At 47.8% G+C, this 23,724-nt stretch overlaps 1 protein-coding gene across 1 annotated transcript in view; it reads right to left on the bottom strand.

Moving 5' to 3' along the window:
* Positions 1–248: 248 nt before the first annotated feature.
* Positions 249–23,724, bottom strand: part of smad7 (SMAD family member 7) — a 53,446-nt gene continuing 29,970 nt past the window's right edge. The window contains exon 4 of the mRNA XM_064977383.1: positions 249–1,169. Coding sequence (XP_064833455.1) covers positions 631–1,169 — 539 coding nt within the window. The 3' untranslated portion in view covers positions 249–630. The remainder of the gene's footprint in view (positions 1,170–23,724) is intronic.

Below are 23,724 nucleotides of genomic sequence, written 5' to 3' on the forward strand. Positions count from 1 at the left end.
TCAGCACCTCTGTACCTCTGTACCCCAGCACCTCAGCACCTCAGCACCTCAGCACCTCTGTACCTCAGCACCTCAGTACCTCAGCACCCCAGCACCTCAGCACCTCAGCACCTCAGCACCTCAGCACCTCTGTACCTCAGCACCTCAGCACCTCAGCACCTCAGCACCTCAGCACCTCAGCACCTCAGCACCTCAGCACCTCAGCACCCACATAAAAAAACACCAGTAGATAAATATAATTTCTCTTATTTATTTTGGCATTTCTTTGTTTGTATTTATATTAAGCAAAGTGCATCTTATTTTATTTTTCTCATCAACACATTGCACAATACATAAATAATGATGCATATAAAACGTCTTCATATTTACAAGTAATAATATATTTATATATATATAACATAAAATACATTTTCGCTTTTAATTTCACTTTTAATTAAATCTTTGAGTCATTTGTCATATTAAACAAGTTTATTGGGTTTTGTTTGTCTCTTCTTTAAACATCTTCCTTTTTGAAGCACTGTCTTCTGGGAAAAAAAGTAAAGGTGAGGGACTAGTCTGTGTCCTCCGTTCCCTCCTGGTCCTCGAATGAGGAGAACGAGGGAGAAGAAGGGGAAGGAAGGTGATCCGTTTTTATTGGTTGTTGAATATGACCTCCAGCCAACAGGGGCAGCTACTAATAAACTGTCTTGTGTAGCACTGACCCCAGCCCTTCACAAAGCTGATCTGTACAGTAAACCCAGTCCTCGGCTGCTGTGTGAACTCGTGATCGTTAGGCCTCTGCAGGCTGTCTGCCTTCTCAAAGTCAAAGGCCTTAATGGAGAAGCCGGGGAACACTTTATGCACCAGTAAGGTCCGCGAGTCGGGGTTGTCCAGTGTGGCCGACTTGATAAAGATGGGGTAGCAGCTGCGGTTGTACACCCACACCCCGTCCGGCTCGCGACTCAGCTGGATGCCGTAGCCAATCTTGGTCCGCACCATCTCAGCCAGCGGGCTCTTGTTGTCGGAGCTGAGCTGGCCCAGGCAGAAGCCGTTCCCTTGAGGTAGGTCATAGAAGATGTCCAGGGAAGGCTCCTGGACCGAGTAGAGGCGCCCCACACGGGTCTTTTCCTCCCAGTACGCAACCACGCACCAGTGGGATCTGTCGCCCGACTCCTGGAGAGCCTGGGAATCTATAGGGAGAGACAGAGAGACGGAGGAGGTTTACAACACTGGACTGAACATACAGCAGATTAAACATAACATGTATTTTATTCATTTCAAATGAGTGACTCAGAAGGAAAGATGAAATGAGGAGAGAGGATAGGACAGATGAGGGAAGAGGGATGAAAGGAGAGAGGGGGGGGGTAGAGGATTAAGGAAGCAGACTGGCCAACATTGAGTTCATTAGTGAGTCAACAGGAAAACCAGTCTTTTTGACCAGCCTGATGATGCAGTGGCTGAGAGATTTAAGAGGAATTCTTATCAACAAAAACTCAATTAAAGTCTTAAAAAAGTCTGTAAACGAGGAGATAAAAGAAACAAACTGTTTCACTGCTGTCAACTATTAACTAAATACTGTATGTAGACATTTCACAATATGTTTCAACTACAAAGCGCGACGACTCAAAAAGTATAATCAATATCACAGTGCATCCTTCATTACACAATCATCCTCCAAAAACAACAGACATTTCTGGAATTCGCACAAGAAAAGCAACTAGACAGGACACACACACAGACACACACAGACACGCACACACACACACGCACGCACACACACACACACACACAGACACACACAGAGACACACAGAGACACACACACGCACACACACACACACACACACACACACACACACACACACACACACACACACACACACACACACACACACACACACACACACACACACACACACACACACACACACACACACACACACACACACACACCCATCCAATCCCTGTTTATACAAGCCTTAATGGTTATCTTCTGTCTGGAGCCTTGTATTTTCCTTACAGGCCGACTAACACTGTTCTGACGTCAAGCAGATGGTAAATGTGTCCTAATCACTGTTTTATAGCCGTTCAACTCATTCTACCACGGGAAATTACAAGTAATACGTTTAATATTCAAGAGAGGGCAACCAGAAGGAAATGTAGCTTCTCTTTGAAAGACAGTGTAAAAGCCTCTTAAATGACACCCGATTCCCTTCACAGTGCAGTACTAGTAGAGTGTCCTTTTGGGAGGCCTGTTATAAGAGCTGCTCTCCACTCTGCACACAGGAAGGGGTTTGATTAAAGGAGAGGAAAGGAAGGGCCCAATAAAACCCCAGGAAGGAGACATGGCAGTTATACTACAGCTACAAACAACTAGGACTGAAAAGTCATCATCACCACCAAGTCAAGGTACAGGAGCACAGCACACGAGGTAAACAACTTCCTTTATGAGTAAACGCCTCGGTATTCAGAGAGAGAGAGCTGTAAAATAGACAACGGCACCTAATGTGATTGGTTGAAAATCTACGCCTACTGTAGTGTTGCAAGATTCCAGGTAACTTTCCCTAATGACCAGGTTTTCCAGAAATACAGTTTGGAAGATTCCTGGATCACAAAGGAATAAGCAAGGGAATTCAGAATCCGGATTTCTGGAAAACCTGGTATTTTTGTATCTTCTCTGAGAGGGTTAGACATTCAATGGTTAAAAGTTCACAAAACAAAAAAAGGGGTTCTCCCCCCCCCCCCACACACACACCCCCCCCCCTCTCTCTCCAGTCCTTTCATCTTTCTGGGCCGGCAGAATGTAGTCAGTAATTTGTGTAGCAGAAGAACCAGAGCTGAGACAGAGCAGAGGGAACTATCCGGTTCTGCTAATAGAGCGGTATCTCAGGCTGCTCTCGTCAGGCTGCTCCACAGCCTGTTATTAGAGCCAGTCTTCATCTCAAATGGCTTCCTATTCACTATACAATGTAGCCCATAGTGCTCTGGTCTAAAGTAGTGCACTATATAGGGAATAGGGTGCCAGCCCTGGTCTAAAGTAGTGCACTATATAGGGATTAGGGTGCCAGCTCTGGTCTAAAGTAGTGCACTATATAGAGAATAGGGTGCCAGCTCTGGTCTAAAGTAGTGCACTATATAGGGATTAGGGTGCCAGCCCTGGTCTAAAGTAGTACACTATATAGGGAATAGGGTGCCAGCTCTGGTCTAAAGTAGTGCACTATATAGGGATTAGGGTGCCAGCCCTGGTCTAAAGTAGTGCACTATATAGGGATTAGGGTGCCAGCTCTGGTCTAAAGTAGTGCACTATATAGGGAATAGGGTGCCAGCCCTGGTCTAAAGTAGTGCACTATATAGGGATTAGGGTGCCAGCTCTGGTCTAAAGTAGTGCACTATATAGGGTATAGGGTGCCAGCTCTTGTCTAAAGTAGTGAACTATATAGGGAATAGGGTGCCAGCCCTGGTCTAAAGTAGTGCACTATATAGGGAATAGGGTGCCAGCGCTGGCCTAAAGTAGTGCACTATATAGGGAATAAGGTGCCAGCCCTGGTCTAAAGTAGTGCACTATATAGAGATTAGGGTGCCAGCTCTTGTCTAAAGTAGTGAACTATATAGGGATTAGGGTGCCAGCTCTGGTCTAAAGTAGTGCACTATATAGGGAGTAGGGTGCCAGCCCTGGTCTAAAGTAGTGCACTATATAGGGAATAAGGTGCCAGCCCTGGTCTAAGGTAGTGCACTATATAGAGATTAGGGTGCCAGCTCTGGTCTAAAGTAGTGCACTATATAGGGAATAGGATGCCAGCCCTGGTCTAAAGTAGTGCACTATATAGGGAATAGGGTGCCAGCTCTGGTCTAAAGTAGTGCACTCTATAGGGAATAGGGTGCCAGCCCTGGTCTAAAGTAGTGCACTATATAGGGAATAAGGTGCCAGCCCTGGTCTAAAGTAGTGCACTATATAGAGATTAGGGTGCCAGCTCTGGTCTAAAGTAGTGCACTATATAGGGAATAGGGTGCCAGCCCTGGTCTAAAGTAGTGCACTATATAGGGAATAGGGTGCCAGCCCTGGTCTAAAGTAGTGCACTATATAGGGAATAGGGTGCCAGCTCTGGTCTAAAGTAGTGCACTCTATAGGGAATAGGGTGCCAGCCCTGGTCAAAAGTAGTGCACTATATAGGGAATAGGGTGCCAGCTCTGGTCTAAAGCAGTGCACTATATAGGGATTAGGTGCCAGCTCTGGTCTAAAGTAGTGCACTATATAGGGAATAGGGTGCCAGCTCTGGTCTAAAGTAGTGCACTATATAGGGATTAGGGTGCGAGCTCTGGTCTAAAGTAGTGCACTATATAGGGAATAGGGTGCCAGCTCTGGTCTAAAGTAGTGCACTATATAGGGATTAGGGTGCCAGCTCTGGTCTAAAGTAGTGCACTATATAGGGAATAGGGTGCCAGCTCTGGTCTAAAGCAGTGCACTATATAGGGATGAGGGTGTCAGCCCTGGTCTAAAGTAGTGCACTATATAGGGAATAAGGTGCCAGCCCTGGTCTAAAGTAGTGCACTATATAGAGATTAGGGTGCCAGCTCTGGTCTAAAGTAGTGCACTATATAGGGATTAGGGTGCCAGCTCTGGTCTAAAGTAGTGCACTATATAGGGATTAGGTGCCAGCTCTGGTCTAAAGTAGTGCACTATATAGGGAATAGGGTGCCAGCTCTGGTCTAAAGTAGTGCACTATATAGGGAATAGGGTGCCAGCTCTGGTCTAAAGTAGTGCACTCTATAGGGAATAGGGTGCCAGCCCTGGTCTAAAGTAGTGCACTATATAGGGAATAGGGTGCCAGCTCTGGTCTAAAGCAGTGCACTATATAGGGATTAGGGTGCCAGCTCTGGTCTAAAGTAGTGCACTATATAGGGAATAGGGTGCTGTTTTGGACGCACCTCCAGAGTTCATTAGGAACTGGTGGTAAAAGGAATACGACAACACTGGGGAGGGAAAACATTTCTTCCACAAAATGACAGGCTGTTCGTGGGCCGTTGTCTTTGAAGTCGGCCGATGTAAAGGCCAAGGGGAATTATCGTAAATCCAACCAGCTCGCTCCCTGGCTATTGAGGACATAGTATTTATGTTTGAGAAAGAAAAGAAACATTCCTCAAACTGACTGAGGATAAAAGATTGAGGAAAGAGGCACAAAGGGAGAGCAGGCCACTCCTCCCTCTCTATGTGTGTGTGTGTGTGTGTGTGTGTGTGTGTGTGTGTGTGTGTGTGTGTGTGTGTGTGTGTGTGTGTGTATGATTTCAAAGGTCTCAAAGTTAATATTCTCATTGTTCTTGGATGTGAGCGATTCGAGGCAAAGCTCTCACCTGTGGGCTGTGCTCTCTACACTTCCATGCTTCCCCCCATCTCTCTCTCTGTCTCTCTCCCTCCCTCCCTCCCTCCCTCCCTCCCTCCCTCCCTCCCTCCCCCTCCCTCCCTCCCTCCCTCCCTCCCTCCCTCCCCCTCAGTTCAATTCAAATGGGCTTTATTGGCATGGGAAACATGTTTACATTGCTAAAGCAAGTGAAATAAACAAACAAAACTAAGAAGAAAATCTAACAACGTCAACAAAAAAGGATTATAAATGAACAGTCATTTTCAAGTGTTATATTATCATCTAGGAGTGTTTTAGCGATGTGTAGTGTTTTAGCGATGTGTAGTGTTTTAGCGATGTGTAGTGTTTTAGCGATGTGTAGTGTTTCAGCGATGTGTAGTGTTTCAGCGATGTGTAGTGTTTTAGCGATGTGTAGTGTTTTAGCGATGTGTAGTGTTTCAGCGATGTGTAGTGTTTTAGCGATGTGTAGTGTTTTAGCGATGTGTAGTGTTTTAGCGATGTGTAGTGTTTTAGCGATGTGTAGTGTTTTAGCGATGTGTAGTGTTTCAGCGATGTGTAGTGTTTTAGCGATGTGTAGTGTTTTAGCGATGTGTAGTGTTTTAGCGATGTGTAGTGTTTTAGCGATGTGTAGTGTTTCAGCGATGTGTAGTGTTTCAGCGATGTGTAGTGTTTTAGCGATGTGTAGTGTTTTAGCGATGTGTAGTGTTTTAGCGATGTGTAGTGTTTTAGCGATGTGTAGTGTTTTAGCAATGTGTAGTGTTTTAGCAATGTGTAGTGTTTTAGCGATGTGTAGTGTTTCAGCGATGTGTAGTGTTTTAGCGATGTGTAGTGTTTCAGCGATGTGTAGTGTTTTAGCGATGTGTAGTGTTTTAGCGATGTGTAGTGTTTTAGCGATGTGTAGTGTTTTAGCGATGTGTAGTGTTTTAGCGATGTGTAGTGTTTTAGCGATGTGTAGTGTTTTAGCGATGTGTAGTGTTTTAGCGATACTTGTAGTATGAATAGTGGGGGAAGATAAATAAACAGATAAGCTATTGGTGGTTTTCACAACGTTGTTGGTTCTCCACTGGTTTCCATTTCCTCATGGCAACGGCCCACACATCTTGCTGCTGTGATTGCACAGGGTATTTTGCCGAACAAATATCGGACTTTATCAATGTTGTTTTCGTTTTTTTAACTAGTCGAGGATTTTCTTCATTCTACCACTCTCTGTTTAGGGCCAGACAGCATTCCAATTGGCTGTTTTTTGGTTGATTCTTTCCAGTATGTCAAATGGTTATCTTTTTTCTCTCTTGTGATTTGTTGGGTCTATAATTCTGCTGTCCTGGGGCTCGGTGGGGTCTGTTTGTGTTTGTGAACAGAGCCCCAGAACCAGTTTGCTGAGGGGAATCTTCTCTAGGTTCATCTCTCTGTAGGTGGGGACTTTGTGGTGGAATATGTGGGCATTGCTTCCTTTTAGGTGGTTGTAGAATTTAACAGATCTTTTCTGTATGTTGATAACTAGTGGGTATAGTCCTTATTCTGCTCTGCATGCATTGGTAGGGGTTTTGCATTGAAGACAAAGTATAATTGAGCAGAATTCTGCATGCAGAGTCTGAATTGGGTGTTTGTCCCATTTTGTGACGTCAAACCTCACAACTGTAGAGGGAAGTGCGTTCTATAACTGATCCTAATTGGGATGTCAAGATTTCTGTTCCCTTTGATGGCATAGAAGACCCTTCTTGCCTTGTCTCTTTGATAGTTCACAGCTTTGTGGAAGTTATCTGTGGTGCTGATGTTAAGGCTGAGGTGGGTATAACTCTTTGTGTGTTCTAGGGCGACAGTGTCTAGATACAATTTGTATTTGTTGTCCTGGCAACTGGACCTATCTTACTGAGATTTACTGTCAGGGCCCAGGTCTGACAGAATCTGTGCAGAAGATCTAGGCCCTGCTGTAGGCCCTCCTTGGTCGGGGACAGAAGCAACAGATCATAAGCAAACAGTAGACATTTGACTTCAGATTCTAGTAGGGTGAGGCCAGGTGCTGCAGACTCTCTCTCTCTCTCTCTCTCTCTCTCTCTCTCTCTCTCTCTCTCTCTCTCTCTCTCTCTCTCTCTCTCTCTCACTCCCTTTCTCTCCTCTGTAAGTTTGTTATTCTTGAGAATAAAGGTAGAGAGGAGAGAGACACACCGAGAGAGAGAAAGAAAGCGAGGGGCCTGGCAGGCTGGCGTCGGAGGTCATTACACGGCTGCTTGTCTGAGCCTGTCATCACAGCCTGAAACCACAGAGGTATTCATCACAGCCTGAAACCACAGAGGTATTCATCACAGCCTGAAACCACAGAGGTATTCATCACAGCCTGAAACCACAGAGGTATTCATCACAGCCTGAAACCACAGAGGTATTCATCACAGCCTGAAACCACAGAGGTATTCATCACAGCCTGAAACCACAGAGGTATTCATCACATGGTTTCGTGCCCAATTACACACACTACATTGAGGGAGGAGAGAGAGAGAGAGAGAGAGAAAGAAAGAGACACAGAGAGACAGAGAGAGAGACAGAGAAAGAGTTAGACAGAGAGACAGAGAGAGAGAGAGAGAGACAGAGAAAGAGTTAGAGAGAGAGACAGAGAGACAGAGAGAGAGAGAGAGAGACAGAGAAAGAGTTAGAGAGAGAGACAGAGAGACAGAGAGAGAGAGAGAGAGAGAGAGAGAGAGAGAGAGAGAGAGAGAGAGAGAGAGAGAGAGAGCGAGCTTCCCAGCCAAAACATTTCGGAAAAGTTTGTGCATATATTATGAAGACATTTTAATTTTTTCTGGAGGCAAGACGAAGTCTACGACCCTCGTCGGTGATTGGTCAACAGTGGGGATTCTTACAGAAGTCTACGACCCTGGCCGGTGATTGGTCAACAGTGGGGATTCTTACAGAAGTCTGTGTTGTCATTCAACGAGAGACAATTTGTTTTCCTGCACATTTTTAGATCTCCTCGTCAAAAACGTCAAAAATGAATGACACATTCCTTGAGATGAATTCAGACTATTTTAAGGAAGTGTATTCAAATGGACAAACAGTACTATAGTTTTTCAAGCGAAGGTTTAAGGGAGTACGCAAGCACACTCATTCAGCCGAACTGAAGAATGCTTTGTGGGTTCAATTCCCAGGGCCACCAATATGTAAAATATATGCACACATAACTAAAGTACTGTGGATAATGGTGTCTGCTAAATGAATATATTGAATATATATTATTGTTACAGGACTCGTTAAGTGGATGCCACGGCGGAACAGTCCTGCCGTCCGAGACATATAAGTGTTGTATCTGGCTCTGTGCTGGCTGTCAATGACAACCCAGGGAAATCCAGGGAAAGCATGTGGATGTATCTGGCTCTGTGCTGGCTGTCAATGACAGTACAACCCAGGGAAAGCATGTGGATGTCCAGGGCTCTCTATCTATCAACCTGAACCAGGGAAACATCTGGCCCGCGGGTGGTTGAGTACAACATATTTAATATATATATATATATAGCAATATACTTTCAAGTGACTAAAACCTGTGTAGAAATAATAATGGACCTACATTCATACAGTATCTTGACTGTGTCCAGCTCACTGATAATCACCCAAATGAAAGCTAGACACACTCAGGGAACATCAAATTAAAAACATATATATTGATAAAAGATTCAATAACGTTTAGCCAGCAAGGAAATATAGAACTATTTTTAGTGTGACACTCCAGACCTTGTTGAAGAACCAATGTGTTCCCCTGGTCAAAACCATGTCACCCTGCAGGGGCCTTTCCTCTGTCCTTCCCTTCCCTCCCGCTGTCTGTCTGGCTGTCTTCCGTTGCGTTTCTGTGACGGTGAAGATGGCAGCTGAGGGTCTATTTTAACGTGGCTTGCTGACTGCCTGGCGGGCACTCTGACGACAGCGGTAGAAAGCATTCCATTCCAAAGTAACAGCGTTAGATAAGAGCATTACTGAGCTGAGAGCAGGAACACACAGACAGAGAGACAGAGACAGGGAGAGAGACACAGACAGAGACAGGGAGACAGAGTGACAGGGAGAGAGACACAGACAGGGAGACAGACAGAGAGACAGAGACAGGGAGAGAGAGACAGGAGAGAGAGACAGAGTGACAGGGAAAGAGACACAGACAGAGAGACACAGACAGAGAGAGACAGAGTGACAGAGAGAGAGACACAGACAGAGAGACAGAGTGACAGAGAGAGAGAAACAGACAGAGAGACAGAGACAGGGAGACAGAGTGACAGGGAGAGAGACAGACAGAGAGACACAGACACAGACAGAGAGAGACAGAGTGACAGAGAGAGAGAGACACAGACAGAGAGAGACAGAGTGACAGAGACACAGAGACAGGGAGAGAGACACAGACAGAGAGAGACAGAGTGACAGAGACACAGAGACGGAGACAGGGAGAGAGACACAGACAGAGAGAGACAGAGTGACAGGGAGAGAGACACAGACAGAGAGAGACAGAGTGACAGAGAGAGACACAGACAGAGAGACAGAGACAGGAGAGAGACACAGACAGAGAGACAGAGACAGGGAGAGAGACACAGACAGAGAGAGACAGAGTGACAGAGAGAGACACAGACAGAGAGACAGTGACAGGAGAGAGACACAGACAGAGAGACAGAGACAGGGAGAGAGACACAGACAGAGAGAGACAGAGTGACAGAGAGAGAGACACAGACAGAAAGACAGAGACAGGGAGAGAGACACAGATAGAGAGAGACAGAGTGACAGAGAGAGAGACAGAGACAGGGAGAGACAGAGACACAGACAGAGAGAGACAGAGTGACAGGGAGAGAGACACAGACAGAGAGAGACAGAGTGACAGAGAGAGACACACAGACAGAGAGACAGAGACAGGGAGAGACAGAGACACAGACAGAGAGAGACAGAGTGACAGGGAGAGAGACACAGACAGAGAGAGACAGACACAGACAGAGAGAGACAGAGTGACAGGGAGAGAGACACAGACAGAGAGAGACAGAGTGACAGAGAGAGACACACAGACAGAGAGACAGAGACAGGGAGAGAGACACAGATAGAGAGAGACAGAGTGACAGAGAGAGAGACACAGACAGAGAGACAGACAGAGAGACAGAGACAGGGAGAGAGAGACAGGGAGAGAGAGACAGAGTGACAGGGAAAGAGACACAGACAGAGAGACACAGACAGAGAGACACAGACAGAGAGAGACAGAGTGACAGAGAGAGAGAGACACAGACAGAGAGACAGAGTGACAGAGAGAGAGAAACAGACAGAGAGACAGAGACAGGGAGACAGAGTGACAGGGAGAGAGACAGACAGAGAGACACAGACACAGACAGAGAGAGACAGAGTGACAGAGAGAGAGAGACACAGACAGAGAGAGACAGAGTGGCAGAGACACAGAGACAGGGAGAGAGACACAGACAGAGAGAGACAGAGTGACAGAGACACAGAGACGGAGACAGGGAGAGAGACACAGACAGAGAGAGACAGAGTGACAGGGAGAGAGACACAGACAGAGAGACAGAGTGACAGAGAGAGACAGAGTGACAGAGACACAGAGACGGAGACAGGGAGAGAGACACAGACAGAGAGACAGAGACAGGGAGAGAGACACAGACAGAGAGACAGAGACAGGGAGAGAGACACAGACAGAGAGAGACAGAGTGACAGAGAGAGACACAGACAGAGAGACAGTGACAGGGAGAGAGACACAGACAGAGAGACAGAGACAGGGAGAGAGACACAGACAGAGAGAGACAGAGTGACAGAGAGAGAGACACAGACAGAAAGACAGAGACAGGGAGAGAGACACAGATAGAGAGAGACAGAGTGACAGAGAGAGAGACACAGACAGAGAGACAGAGACAGGGAGAGACAGAGACACAGACAGAGAGAGACAGAGTGACAGGGAGAGAGACACAGACAGAGAGAGACAGAGTGACAGAGAGAGACACACAGACAGAGAGACAGAGACAGGGAGAGACAGAGACACAGACAGAGAGAGACAGAGTGACAGGGAGAGAGACACAGACAGAGAGAGACAGACACAGACAGAGAGAGACAGAGTGACAGGGAGAGAGACACAGACAGAGAGAGACAGAGTGACAGAGAGAGACACACAGACAGAGAGACAGAGACAGGGAGAGACAGAGACACAGACAGAGAGAGACAGAGTGACAGGGAGAGAGACACAGACAGAGAGACAGAGACAGGGAGAGAGACAAAGACAGAGAGATAGGCACATACAGAGACAGGGAGAGAGACACAGACAGAGAGACAGAGACAGGGAGAGAGACACAGACAGAGAGAGACAGAGTGACAGAGACAGGGAGAGAGAGACAGACAGAGAGACAGAGACAGGGAGAGAGACACATACAGTGACAGAGACACAGAGACAGGGAGAGAGACACAGACAGAGAGCGACAGAGTGACACAGACAGGGAGAGAGACACAGACAGAGAGACAGAGACAGGGAGAGAGACACAGACAGAGACAGGGAGAGAGACACAGACAGAGAGAGACAGAGTGACAGGGAGAGAGAGACAGACAGAGAGAGACAGAGTGACAGAGACAGGGAGAGAGACACAGACAGAGAGAGACAGAGACAGGGAGAGAGACACAGAGACACAGAGACAGGGAGAGAGACACAGACAGAGAGAGACAGAATGCCAGAGACAGGGAGAGAGACACAGACAGAGAGAGACAGAGTGACAGAGACAGGGAGAGAGAGACAGAGAGAGACAGAGACACAGAGACAGGGAGAGAGACACAGAGACAGGGAGAGAGACACAGACAGAGAGAGACAGAGTGAAAGAGACAGGGAGAGAGACACAGACAGAGAGACAGAGACAGGGAGAGAGACACAGACAGAGTGACAGAGACAGGGAGAGAGAGAGAGACAGAGTTGCAGAGAGAGAGACAGAGAGAGACAGAGTGACAGAGACAGGGAGAGAGCGAGAGAGACAGAGACAGAATTCGAAAACAAATCCAATTTTGATAAACTCCCATATCTGCTGGGTGAAATTCCACAGTGTGACATCACAGCAGCAAGATTTGTGACCTGTTGCCACGAGAAAAGGGCAACCAGTGAAGAACAAACACCATTGTAAATACAACCCATATTTATGCTTATTTATTTTATCTTGTGTCCTTTAACCATTTGTACATTGTTAAAACACTGTATATATTAGTATATTTTCTAGATGAGTATATTATTTATATTGCGTTGTGTTGTTTTGAATGTGTGTGTGTGTAAAACTTAATAAACAGAGTTTAAAAAAACAACAACAACAAAAACACTGTATATATATATATGTATAATATGACATTTGTAATGTCTTTATTGTTTTGAAACTTCTGTATGTGTAATGTTTACTGTTAATTTTTATTGTTTATTTCACTTTATATATTCAGTTTATATATTATCTACCTCACTTGCTTTGGCAATATTAACACATGTTTCCCATGCCAATAAAGCCCTTGAATTGAATTGACAGAGACAGAGAGACAGAGAGAGAAACAGAGAGACAGACAGAGAGAGAGAGAGAGAGAGAGACAGAGACAGAGAGAGGCAGAGAGAGAGAGAGAGACAGAGACAGAGAGAGGCAGAGAGAGAGGCAGAGAGAGAGAGGGAGAGAGAGAGAGAGGGAGAGAGGGGGAGAGAGAGAGAGAGGGAGAGACAGAGAGAGAGAGAGGGAGAGAGAGAGACACAGACACAGAGAGAGAGAGAGACAGAGAGAGGGAGACAGAGAGAGAGAGACAGAGAGAGAGACAGACAGAGAGAGAGACAGAGAGACAGAGAGAGACAGAGACAGAGAGAGGCAGAGAGAGAGACAGAGAGAGAGAGGCAGAGAGGCAGAGAGAGAGAGAGAGGAGTCAAGCGTCTAGTCAAGCCTCCAAAGATATGGATACAACACAACTAAATTACAGTTAACCAGAACAGACTGTTAACAGCTAAACAGTGTGTTAGCTAACACCTCTAACGGACTGTTGCTACCGCAAGCAGAAACACATCGCTAAGGCAGTGCAGTGACACGAAGACTAACAGGGAGGAGACACAGCAGTCTGGAAGCCTGCCTCCATCTGCAGACCACAAACACAGACTTGGCTGAAAAGAGCCTCGCAGCACGCAGGCACACACACACACGCGTGCACACACACACACAAACACACGAACACACACACACACACACACACACACACACACACACACACACACACACACACACACACACACACACACACACACACACACACACACACACACACACACACACACACACACACACACACACACACACACACACACACACACACACACACACACACACACACACACACAGATCCTCCCGAGTGGCGCAGCGGTCTAAAGCATTGCATCTCAGTGCAAGAGAAGTCACTACAGTCTCTGGTTCGAATCCAGGCTGTATCACATCCGGCCATGATTGGGAGTCCCATAGGGCAGCGCACAACTGTCCCAGCGTCGTCCAGGATTGGCCGGGGTAGGCCATCATTGTAAATAAGAATTTGTTCTTAACTGACTTGGCAAGCAGACTACTCTGAACACAACCACTAGCAAGGGACCTCCAGCTGTCTCTCTCTCTCCCTGGACTGTGGTTATATCCCAGCTGTCTCTCTCTCTCTCCCTGGACTGTGGTTATATCCCAGCTGTGTCTCTCTCTCTCTGGACTGTGGTTATATCCCAGCTGTCTCTCTCTCCCTGGACTGTGGTTATATCCCAGCTGTGTCTCTCTCTCTCTGGACTGTGGTTATATCCCAGCTGTGTCTCTCTCTCTGGACTGTGGTTATATCCCAGCTGTCTCTCTCTCTGGACTGTGGTTATATCCCAGCTGTCTCTCTCTGGACTGTGGTTATATCCCAGCTGTCTCTCTCTCCCTGGACTGTGGTTATATCCCAGCTGTCTCTCTCTCTGGACTGTGGTTATATCCCAGCTGTCTCTCTCTGGACTGTGGTTATATCCCAGCTGTCTCTCTCTGGACTGTGGTTATATCCCAGCTGTCTCTCTCTCTGGACTGTGGTTATATCCCAGCTGTCTCTCTCTCTCCCTGGACTGTGGTTATATCCCAGCTGTCTCTCTCTCTGGACTGTGGTTATATCCCAGCTGTCTCTCTCTCTCTGGACTGTGGTTATATCCCAGCTGTCTCTCTCTCTCCCTGGACTGTGGTTATATCCCAGCTGTCTCTCTCTCTGGACTGTGGTTATATCCCAGCTGTCTCTCTCTCTCCCTGGACTGTGGTTATATCCCAGCTGTCTCCCCCTCTCTCTGGACTGTGGTTATATCCCAGCTGTGTCTCTCTCTCTGGACTGTGGTTATATCCCAGCTGTCTCTCTCTCTCTCTCTGGACTGTGGTTATATCCCAGCTGTCTCTCTCTCTCTCTGGACTGTGGTTATATTCCAGCTGTCTCTCTCTCTCTCTGGACTGTGGTTATATCCCAGCTGTCTCTCTCTCTCTCTGGACTGTGGTTATATTCCAGCTGTCTCTCTCTCTCTCTGGACTGTGGTTATATCCCAACTGTCTCTCTCTCTCTCTGGACTGTGGTTATATCCCAGCTGTCTCTCTCTCTCTCTGGACTGTGGTTATATCCCAACTGTCTCTCTCTCTCTGGACTGTGGTTATATCCCAGCTGTCTCTCTCTCCCTGGACTGTGGTTATATCCCAGCTGTCTCTCTCTCTCTCCCTGGACTGTGGTTATATCCCAGCGGTCTCTCTCTCTCTCCCTGGACTGTGGTTATATCCCAGCTGTGTCTCTCTCTCCCTGGACTGTGGTTATATCCCAGCTGTCTCTCTCTCTCTCCCTGGACTGTGGTTATATCCCAGCTGTCTCTCTCTGGACTGTGGTTATATTCCAGCTGTGTCTCTCTCTCTCTGGACTGTGGTTATATCCCAGCTGTCTCTCTCTCTCCCTGGACTGTGGTTATATCCCAGCTGTGTCTCTCTCTCTGGACTGTGGTTATATCCCAGCTGTGTCTCTCTCTCTGGACTGTGGTTATATTCCAGCTGTGTCTCTCTCTCTCTGGACTGTGGTTATATCCCAGCTGTCTCTCTCTCTCCCTGGACTGTGGTTATATCCCAGCTGTGTCTCTCTCTGGACTGTGGTTATATCCCAGCTGTCTCTCTCTCTGGACTGTGGTTATATCCCAGCTGTCTCTCTCTCTCCCTGGACTGTGGTTATATCCCAGCTGTCTCTCTCTCCCTGGACTGTGGTTATATCCCAGCTGTCTCTCTCTCCCTGGACTGTGGTTATATCCCAGCTGTCTCTCTCTCTCTCTGGACTGTGGTTATATCCCAGCTGTCTCTCTCTCTCTGGACTGTGGTTATATCCCAGCTGTCTCTCTCTCTCTCTGGACTGTGGTTATATCCCAGCTGTCTCTCTCTCCCTGGACTGTGGTTATATCCCAGCTGTCTCCCTCTCTGGACTGTGGTTATATCCCAGCTGTCTCTCTCTCTCTCTCTGGACTGTGGTTATATCCCAGCTGTCTCTCTCTCTCTCTGGACTGTGGTTATATCCCAGCTGTCTCCCTCTCTCTCTGGACTGTGGTTATATCCCAGCTGTCTCTCTCTCTCTCTGGACTGTGGTTATATCCCAGCTGTCTCTCTCTCTCTCTGGACTGTGGTTATATCCCAGCTGTCTCTCTCTCTCTCTGGACTGTGGTTATATCCCAGCTGTCTCTCTCTCTCTCTCTGGACTGTGGTTATATCCCAGCTGTCTCTCTCTCTCCCTGGACTGTGGTTCTATCCCAGTGTTTCCAATATGTAGACTATTTCTACTGTTTTTGTCTGTCAGACGCTGTGACACGGTGGCTGAATTGTCTTCTATATGTCTGCACATCTAGGGCCAGAGGCATGCGCACACACACACGCACGCACACACACACACACACACACACACACACAGGGAGGGAGGCAGACGGGGCTTGCCGTCAGCGTGACTGGACCAGAGACAGGCAGATGAATTACAGCCCTAAGCTCTGAACCCCGGCCGCCGCAGCCATCCTCCTTCCAGCCCCTGGGGCAGACTCTGCCTCTCTCTGCTCTGCCTCTCTCTGCTCTGCCTCTCTCTGCTCTGCCTCTCCCTGCTCTGCCTCTCCCTGCTCTGCCTCTCTCTGCTCTGGGCCTGGGTGGGACATTCCAAGCCCAGCCAACACCAGAGCACTGTTTCCACTTACTCTCCCTCCCTCCCTCTTTTTCTCTCTCTCTCTCTGTCTGTGTGCATGTTGTTTGTGTGGCCTGGTGTCATTTCAAACAGGGTCGGTCTGAGGGATACGGAGTGGAACAGAGAGGGGGAACAGCACGTTACCCCCTCCTCCTCTACTCCTCCACTCCCTTCTAACAAAAATAAACTCTGTCCTCTGAAAGACACAAAGCCAGAGTCCCAAATGCACCTTATTCCCTATATAGTGCCCTATGGGTCGTGGCCCAAAAGTAGTGCACTATATAGGGTATAGGATGCCATTTGGGGCATAGACAAATACTGTGTTATGGTAGGCTATAAGACCTCCACCACACTGTTCCTCAACACGGGGGGCTCCTCAGGGGTGCGTGCTCACTAACTTCCTGCACTCCCTGTTCACCCACGACTGTGCGGCTTCTCACGACTCCTCAACTGAATCATCAAGTTTGCCGACAAGGACACGACAGTGGTGCGTCTGATTACCAACAAGGACGAGACGGATTACCAACGAGACGGGAGAGGGAGAAGGTTAGTCCTGGCGGAGTCCTGGACGGACGGCGTTGTGGTGCGTCTGATTACCAACAAGGACGAGACGGCCGAGAGGGAGAAGGTTAGAGTCCTGGCGGAGCGTTGTGGTGCGTCTGATTACCAACAAGGACGAGACGGCCGAGAGGGAGAAGGTTAGAGTCCTGGCGGAGCGTTGTGGTGCGTCTGATTACCAACAAGGACGAGACGGCCGAGAGGGAGAAGGTTAGAGTCCTGGCGGAGCGTTGTGGTGCGTCTGATTACCAACAAGGACGAGACGGCCGAGAGGGAGAAGGTTAGAGTCCTGGCGGAGCGCTGTGGTGCGTCTGATTACCAACAAGGACGAGACGGCCGAGAGGGAGAAGGTTAGAGTCCTGACGGAGCGTTGTGGTGCGTCTGACTACCAACAAGGACGAGACGGCCGAGAGGGAGAAGGTTAGAGTCCTGGCGGAGCGTTGTGGTGCGTCTGATTACCAACAAGGACGAGACGGCCGAGAGGGAGAAGGTTAGAGTCCTGGCGGAGCGTTGTGGTGCGTCTGATTACCAACAAGGACGAGACGGCCGAGAGGGAGAAGGTTAGAGTCCTGGCGGAGCGTTGTCAGGGAAACAACCTGCCTCTTAACAAAACCCCTTTACAGCACCCGGCGTTAAAGGGAGGACCTCAGTCACGGCCTGTTCACCCTGCTACCATCAAGGAGGAGACAGTACTGGTGCATCAAAGCCGGGACAGAGAGACTCTAAACAGCTTCTCCAAGCCATCAGACTGTTGAACAGTCATCACTAGCCAGCTACCTGCCCAGTACACTGCCCTGCACCTTGACACTAACGCCCCATGTATATAGAGACATTGAACACGGGTCACTTCATATAATGTTCACAGGGCCGTCAGAAAGGATTCGTCCCTGGACTTATTCCACATGCTGTTGTGTTACAGCCTGAATTCAAACTGGATTAAATACATTTGTTTTTCGTACCCATCTACACACAATACCCCACAATGACAAAGTGAAAACATGGTTTTAGAAATGTTTGTAGATGTGAGTGGTACTCAGCAATGTGTTGTATTGGATTTGCCCCAAACATAACACTTTGTATTCAGGACAAATAGTTAATTAATTTGCCACATGTTCTGCAGTATTACTTTAGTGCCTTGTTGTAAACAGAATGCATGTTTTGGAATATTGTTATTCTGTACAGACTTCCTTTTCACTCTGTCAATTAGTGGAGTAACTACAATGTTGATCCATCCTCAGTGTTCTCCTATCGCAGACATTAAACTAACTGTTTTAAAGTCACCATTTAGGGTAATACTGTGGAGTAACTACAATGTTGATCCATCCTCAGTGTTCTCCTATCACAGACATTAAACTACTCTGTAACCATTGTGAAATCTCTGAGCGGTTTCCTTCCTCTCTGGCAAATGTTAGGAAGGATGTCGGTATGTTTTGTAGTGACTGGGTGTATTGATACACCACCCAAAGTGTCATTAATAACGTCACAATGCTCACAGTCTGTTTGATTACTTATTTAGATTTGATGTGTGTAGGTATTGTATTTTCTGCTGTTTGGGGCAGTAATATATGTATTTTCACTGCACCTGCTATAACACCTCCTGAGTGGCGTAGTGGTCTAAGACACTGCATCTCAGTGTAAGAGGCGTCACTGCAGTTCCCTGGTTCGAATCCTAACTGCATCACATCCGGCCGTGATTGGGAGTCTCGTACGGCGATACACAACTGGCCCGGGTTGGGCCGGGCTAGGCCGTCATCTACAAATAAGAATTTGTTCTACACTGCCTAGTTAAATAAATAAAACATCTGTTTACACGACCAATGAAGGTATGATTTGTGGCTGTCTCACGTCCCCTCTTCTACATGGAGATATGCTCGGTTGGCTGCTGCCATCTGCTCCGAGACTCTTTGGCTTGTCTTGTCCCCTGTGTGTGTTCTTATAGCCTCAGGTAGATGACCCTGGACAATATATACCCAGGCTAGGCCACAGAGTTGTTTAACTCACAAGCTCACAGATCTACGTTGAAACCATAACAAAGCTGTGAAAACTAAAATCACATCACATCTTTACCTTATAATAAAAATACAAGATTATAAGCTAGTAGTAGAGTTATAATAAGAGCACCCGGTGTTGTTGTCTACCCCCCCCCTATTGGGAAGCAGAGGGAGAGAGAGAGGGGGGGCTGGAGGGAGAGAGAGAGAGAGGGGGACTGGAGACAGCGAGAAGAGCAGTCTGGAAAAGTTAATGATTACTTGTGTCTGACTCCACACTCCGGATCGTTACTATTCCTGGATGTCACAGAATGATTGTTTTTCGCTCACTGTTTAACCTTCAGATGTGAGTTCACACTGTCAACATTAAATACAGAGGAGACGCCTGGGAATAGGTTCTTATTGATCCTGACTTTGTCCCAAATAGCACCTTCCTGTTAGAAAGTCAAAAAGGTTACTGTGGGGTCTTATTTAAGAGGGCTTTATAGGCATGGGAATCACATGTTTAAATTGCCAAAGCTAGTGAAATAGACAATAAACAAGGGAAATAAATGAACAGAAATGAACAGTAAGCATTAAACTCACAATTAAAAATAATAATAATATAGACATTTCAAATGTTATATTTTTAGATGTGGTGGTAGGGGGGGGGGGGGGATAAACACTCCATGCAGACTTCCCGACCGCTCGGAGCTGTCCGCATGGTCTTAAAGCCCACGGAAAGCTGCGCTATGCACAGTCTCTCTCTCTCGGAGCAGACAGAGACAGTCACATAATGGTTCTTGTCTTCATCAGACACAGGGGGAGGGAGAGAGAGAGGAAGGGAGGGAGGAAGGCAGGCAGTCAGTCTCAACACCCTACTCAGGCTATTCCAAGGGTCAGAGGTCATGACAAGACATTCCTTTTGCTCTCTCTATTCTCTTCTATATCGCTGCCTGACCCCTTCTGTCTCTGTCAGTCTGTTCCTCTGTCTGTTGGATTACCGGGAGCTGCCTTTAATGAAAGGAAAGGCGCCATACGTTTGTCTTAAATCCTACAACTATTTGGTACTTTCTTTATAAGAAAACCGATAAAACCTGATAACGCCAGTTACCTTTTAGTTCTTGTAAGGACAAAGCTTGGGGATGAAATGTATATCTCTTAAACGACACCAGTGACCAACTATCCTGGCTATAGGATACATCCCCTACAGCCTAGTAGACTAATGACATGAGAACTTCCAATAACCCTCCCTTGTTAAAAGAAGGTCATTTGGTGAACGTTTGAGTCACGTCAGTACAGTCACTGGAAGGTATGGCCTCGCTAGCTAGCCGACCGACTGACCGACATTATTACACAACTTAATAATCATCATTCAGAGACTTGAAAGAATGCGGATCTCACACTCACAGGCCAGAAGACTGGCCACACACACACACACACACACACACACACACACACACACACACACACACACACACACACACACACACACACACACACACACACACACACACACACACACACGAAGACTGGCCAAACACACACACCCACTCTGTGGAAGCGCTCTCTTTGTGCCCAGGGTGGCCGTGGTGGGTTGAGCATGCAGAGCAGAGAGTTAGTACCTTTCTATAAATGTTATATTTTTCCTGGGGCATCAGCCTCTCTGTCTGACAGCACAGATTCAAGAGGCATTCTCTCCCAAGCAATTAGCCAAGGTAAACTCTAGCCAGTCTAAACACAACAGAGGAGGAGGGGAGGACTGGGAATGGCCTGGGAGAGAGGGAGAGAAAGGGGCTAAGGAGGAAAGGAGGACTGGGAATGGCCTGGGAGAGAGGGAGAGAAAGGGGCTAAGGAGTAGAGGAGGACTGGGACTGGCCTGGGAGAGAGGGAGAGAAAGGGGCTAAGGAGGAGAGGAGGACTGGGAATGGCCTGGGAGAGAGGGAGAGAAAGGGGCTAAGGAGGAGAGGAGGACTGGGAATGGCCTGGGAGAGAGGGAGAGAAAGGGGCTAAGGAGGAGAGGAGGACTGGGAATGGCCTGGGAGAGAGGGAGAGAAAGGGGCTAAGGAGGAGAGGAGGACTGGGACAGGCCTGGGAGAGAGGGAGAGAAAGGGGCTAAGGAGGAGAGGAGGACTGGGACTGGCCTGGGAGAGAGGGAGAGAAAGGGGCTAAGGAGGAAAGGAGGACTGGGACAGGCCTGGGAGAGAGGGAGAGAAAGGGGCTAAGGAGGAGAGGAGGACTGGGACTGGCCTGGGAGAGAGGGAGAGAAAGGGGCTAAGGAGGAGAGGAGGACTGGGAATGGCCTGGGAGAGAGGGAGAGAAAGGGGCTAAGGAGGAAAGGAGGACTGGGACTGGCCTGGGAGAGAGGGAGAGAAAGGGGCTAAGGAGGAGAGGAGGACTGGGAATGGCCTGGGAGAGAGGGAGAGAAAGGGGCTAAGGAGGAAAGGAGGACTGGGAATGGCCTGGGAGAGAGGGAGAGAAAGGGGCTAAGGAGTAGAGGAGGACTGGGACTGGCCTGGGAGAGAGGGAGAGAAAGGGGCTAAGGAGGAGAGGAGGACTGGGAATGGCCTGGGAGAGAGGGAGAGAAAGGGGCTAAGGAGTAGAGGAGGACTGGGACTGGCCTGGGAGAGAGGGAGAGAAAGGGGCTAAGGAGGAGAGGAGGACTGGGAATGGCCTGGGAGAGAGGGAGAGAAAGGGGCTATGGAGGAAAGGAGGACTGGGACTGGCCTGGGAGAGAGGGAGAGAAAGGGGCTAAGGAGTAGAGGAGGACTGGGACTGGCCTGGGAGAGAGGGAGAGAAAGGGGCTAAGGAGGAGAGGAGGACTGGGAATGGCCTGGGAGAGAGGGAGAGAAAGGGGCTAAGGAGTAGAGGAGGACTGGGACTGGCCTGGGAGAGAGGGAGAGAAAGGGGCTAAGGAGGAGAGGAGGACTGGGAATGGCCTGGGAGAGAGGGAGAGAAAGGGGCTATGGAGGAAAGGAGGACTGGGACTGGCCTGGGAGAGAGGGAGAGAAAGGGGCTATGGAGGAAAGGAGGACTGGGACTGGCCTGGGAGAGAGGGAGAGAAAGGGGCTATGGAGGAAAGGAGGACTGGGACTGGCCTGGGAGAGAGGGAGAGAAAGGGGCTGAGGAGGAGAGGAGGACTTGGAATGAGAGAGAGAGAGAGAGAGAGAGAATGACAAGAGAGACAGAGAGAGCGAGAGACAGAGAGAGACTACCATCTCTGCAGTGACTGTGTGTATTGACACACCAACCAAAGTGTAATGAATAACTCCACCATGCTCAAAGGGATATTCAACGCCTGCTTGTTATTACCATTCAAGCCAGTGATGGTATAGTGGGTGGACTGGCCGCCATTACGAGTTTACCTATAGGAGCAATGCAGGAAGTAAAAGTAGGAAGTGTAGCCATCATTACAATAAATACATTCCACTGCATGAGCCACATCAGTTAACATCATCTGAATGAACATTCTACGTTACCATGGAAATAATAGCATCACAATAGCAGGCAGCCATGATGTGGTAAAGAGACCAATGGAACAGAGACCGTTGGGTGATAGATGGAGGATGCTGGATTGGTTAACAATCAACCAGTCTGATCTAACAACGTGGATATTAGTGCAATCCGTCATGATTGATGTGTTGTAACAGGCCCACAATGTGGTTACTGAAGTCTGATGTGGATATATTTGTCTGTTTTCTCTGCATAACATTTAGAAGTGGTTCCTTTTCAGGTTTAGAACAAGTGACTGCTGTTTGTATAGCCTGGTTAGCATAGCTAGCATACAGAACTTGGTGGTGGTGGTTGAAGTCGTTTATGGCCTGACATCCATACAAGCATTATGCTCACATTTTTACCACAACATAGAGTGAAATAAACACAAGTAATAGCCTAAATGTAGCCTAATTCTGCTGGGGGACAATGAGGAGATTAGGGATCTCACCGCACCTTCCCCATGGCATTTACCACAACATAGAGTGAAATAAACACAAGTAATAGTCTAAATGTAGCCTAATTCTGCTGGGGGACAATGAGGAGATTAGGGATCTCACCGCACCTTCCCCATGGCATTTACCACAACATAGAGTGAAATAAACACAAGTAATAGCCTAAATGTAGCCTAATTCTGCTGGGGGACAATGAGGAGATTAGGGATCTCACCGCACCTTCCCCATGGCATTTACCACAACATAGAGTGAAATAAACACAAGTAATAGTCTAAATGTAGCCTAGTTCTGCTGGGGGACAATGAGGAGATTAGGGATCTCACCGCACCTTCCCCATGGCATTTACCACAACATAGAGTGAAATAAACACAAGTAATAGCCTTAATGTAGCCTAGTTCTGCGTTCTCCCACAGCATCTTTCCATGTTCCATTGACCTCTTTACCGTATCTATAGCGAGTGTGCCGATGCTGTAGCCGCTGCAACATAGGCAGAACAACCAGCAGCATTGTTCTAAATCCAGGATGTCAGGGATCTCCGTGGGAACCAACCCGGCAACCGACGCTAGGCTGCTCTGCAGCGGCAACGACCATAGTGCCGCCTGCCTGTAGGCAACCAGTCGGCCAGTTGGGAGCTAAAAAACTAGTTGTTGTTGTTTTTAAAAGCAGAACTGATTATTACATATTATCGGTGGTACGTTTTTGTGGTTTAGGCTTAGGGCAGACCTATGAGTTCCCTTGA

The sequence above is a fragment of the Oncorhynchus masou genome, chromosome 11 (assembly GCF_036934945.1).
Source record: "Oncorhynchus masou masou isolate Uvic2021 chromosome 11, UVic_Omas_1.1, whole genome shotgun sequence".
Classification (NCBI taxonomy): Eukaryota; Metazoa; Chordata; class Actinopteri; order Salmoniformes; family Salmonidae; genus Oncorhynchus; species Oncorhynchus masou.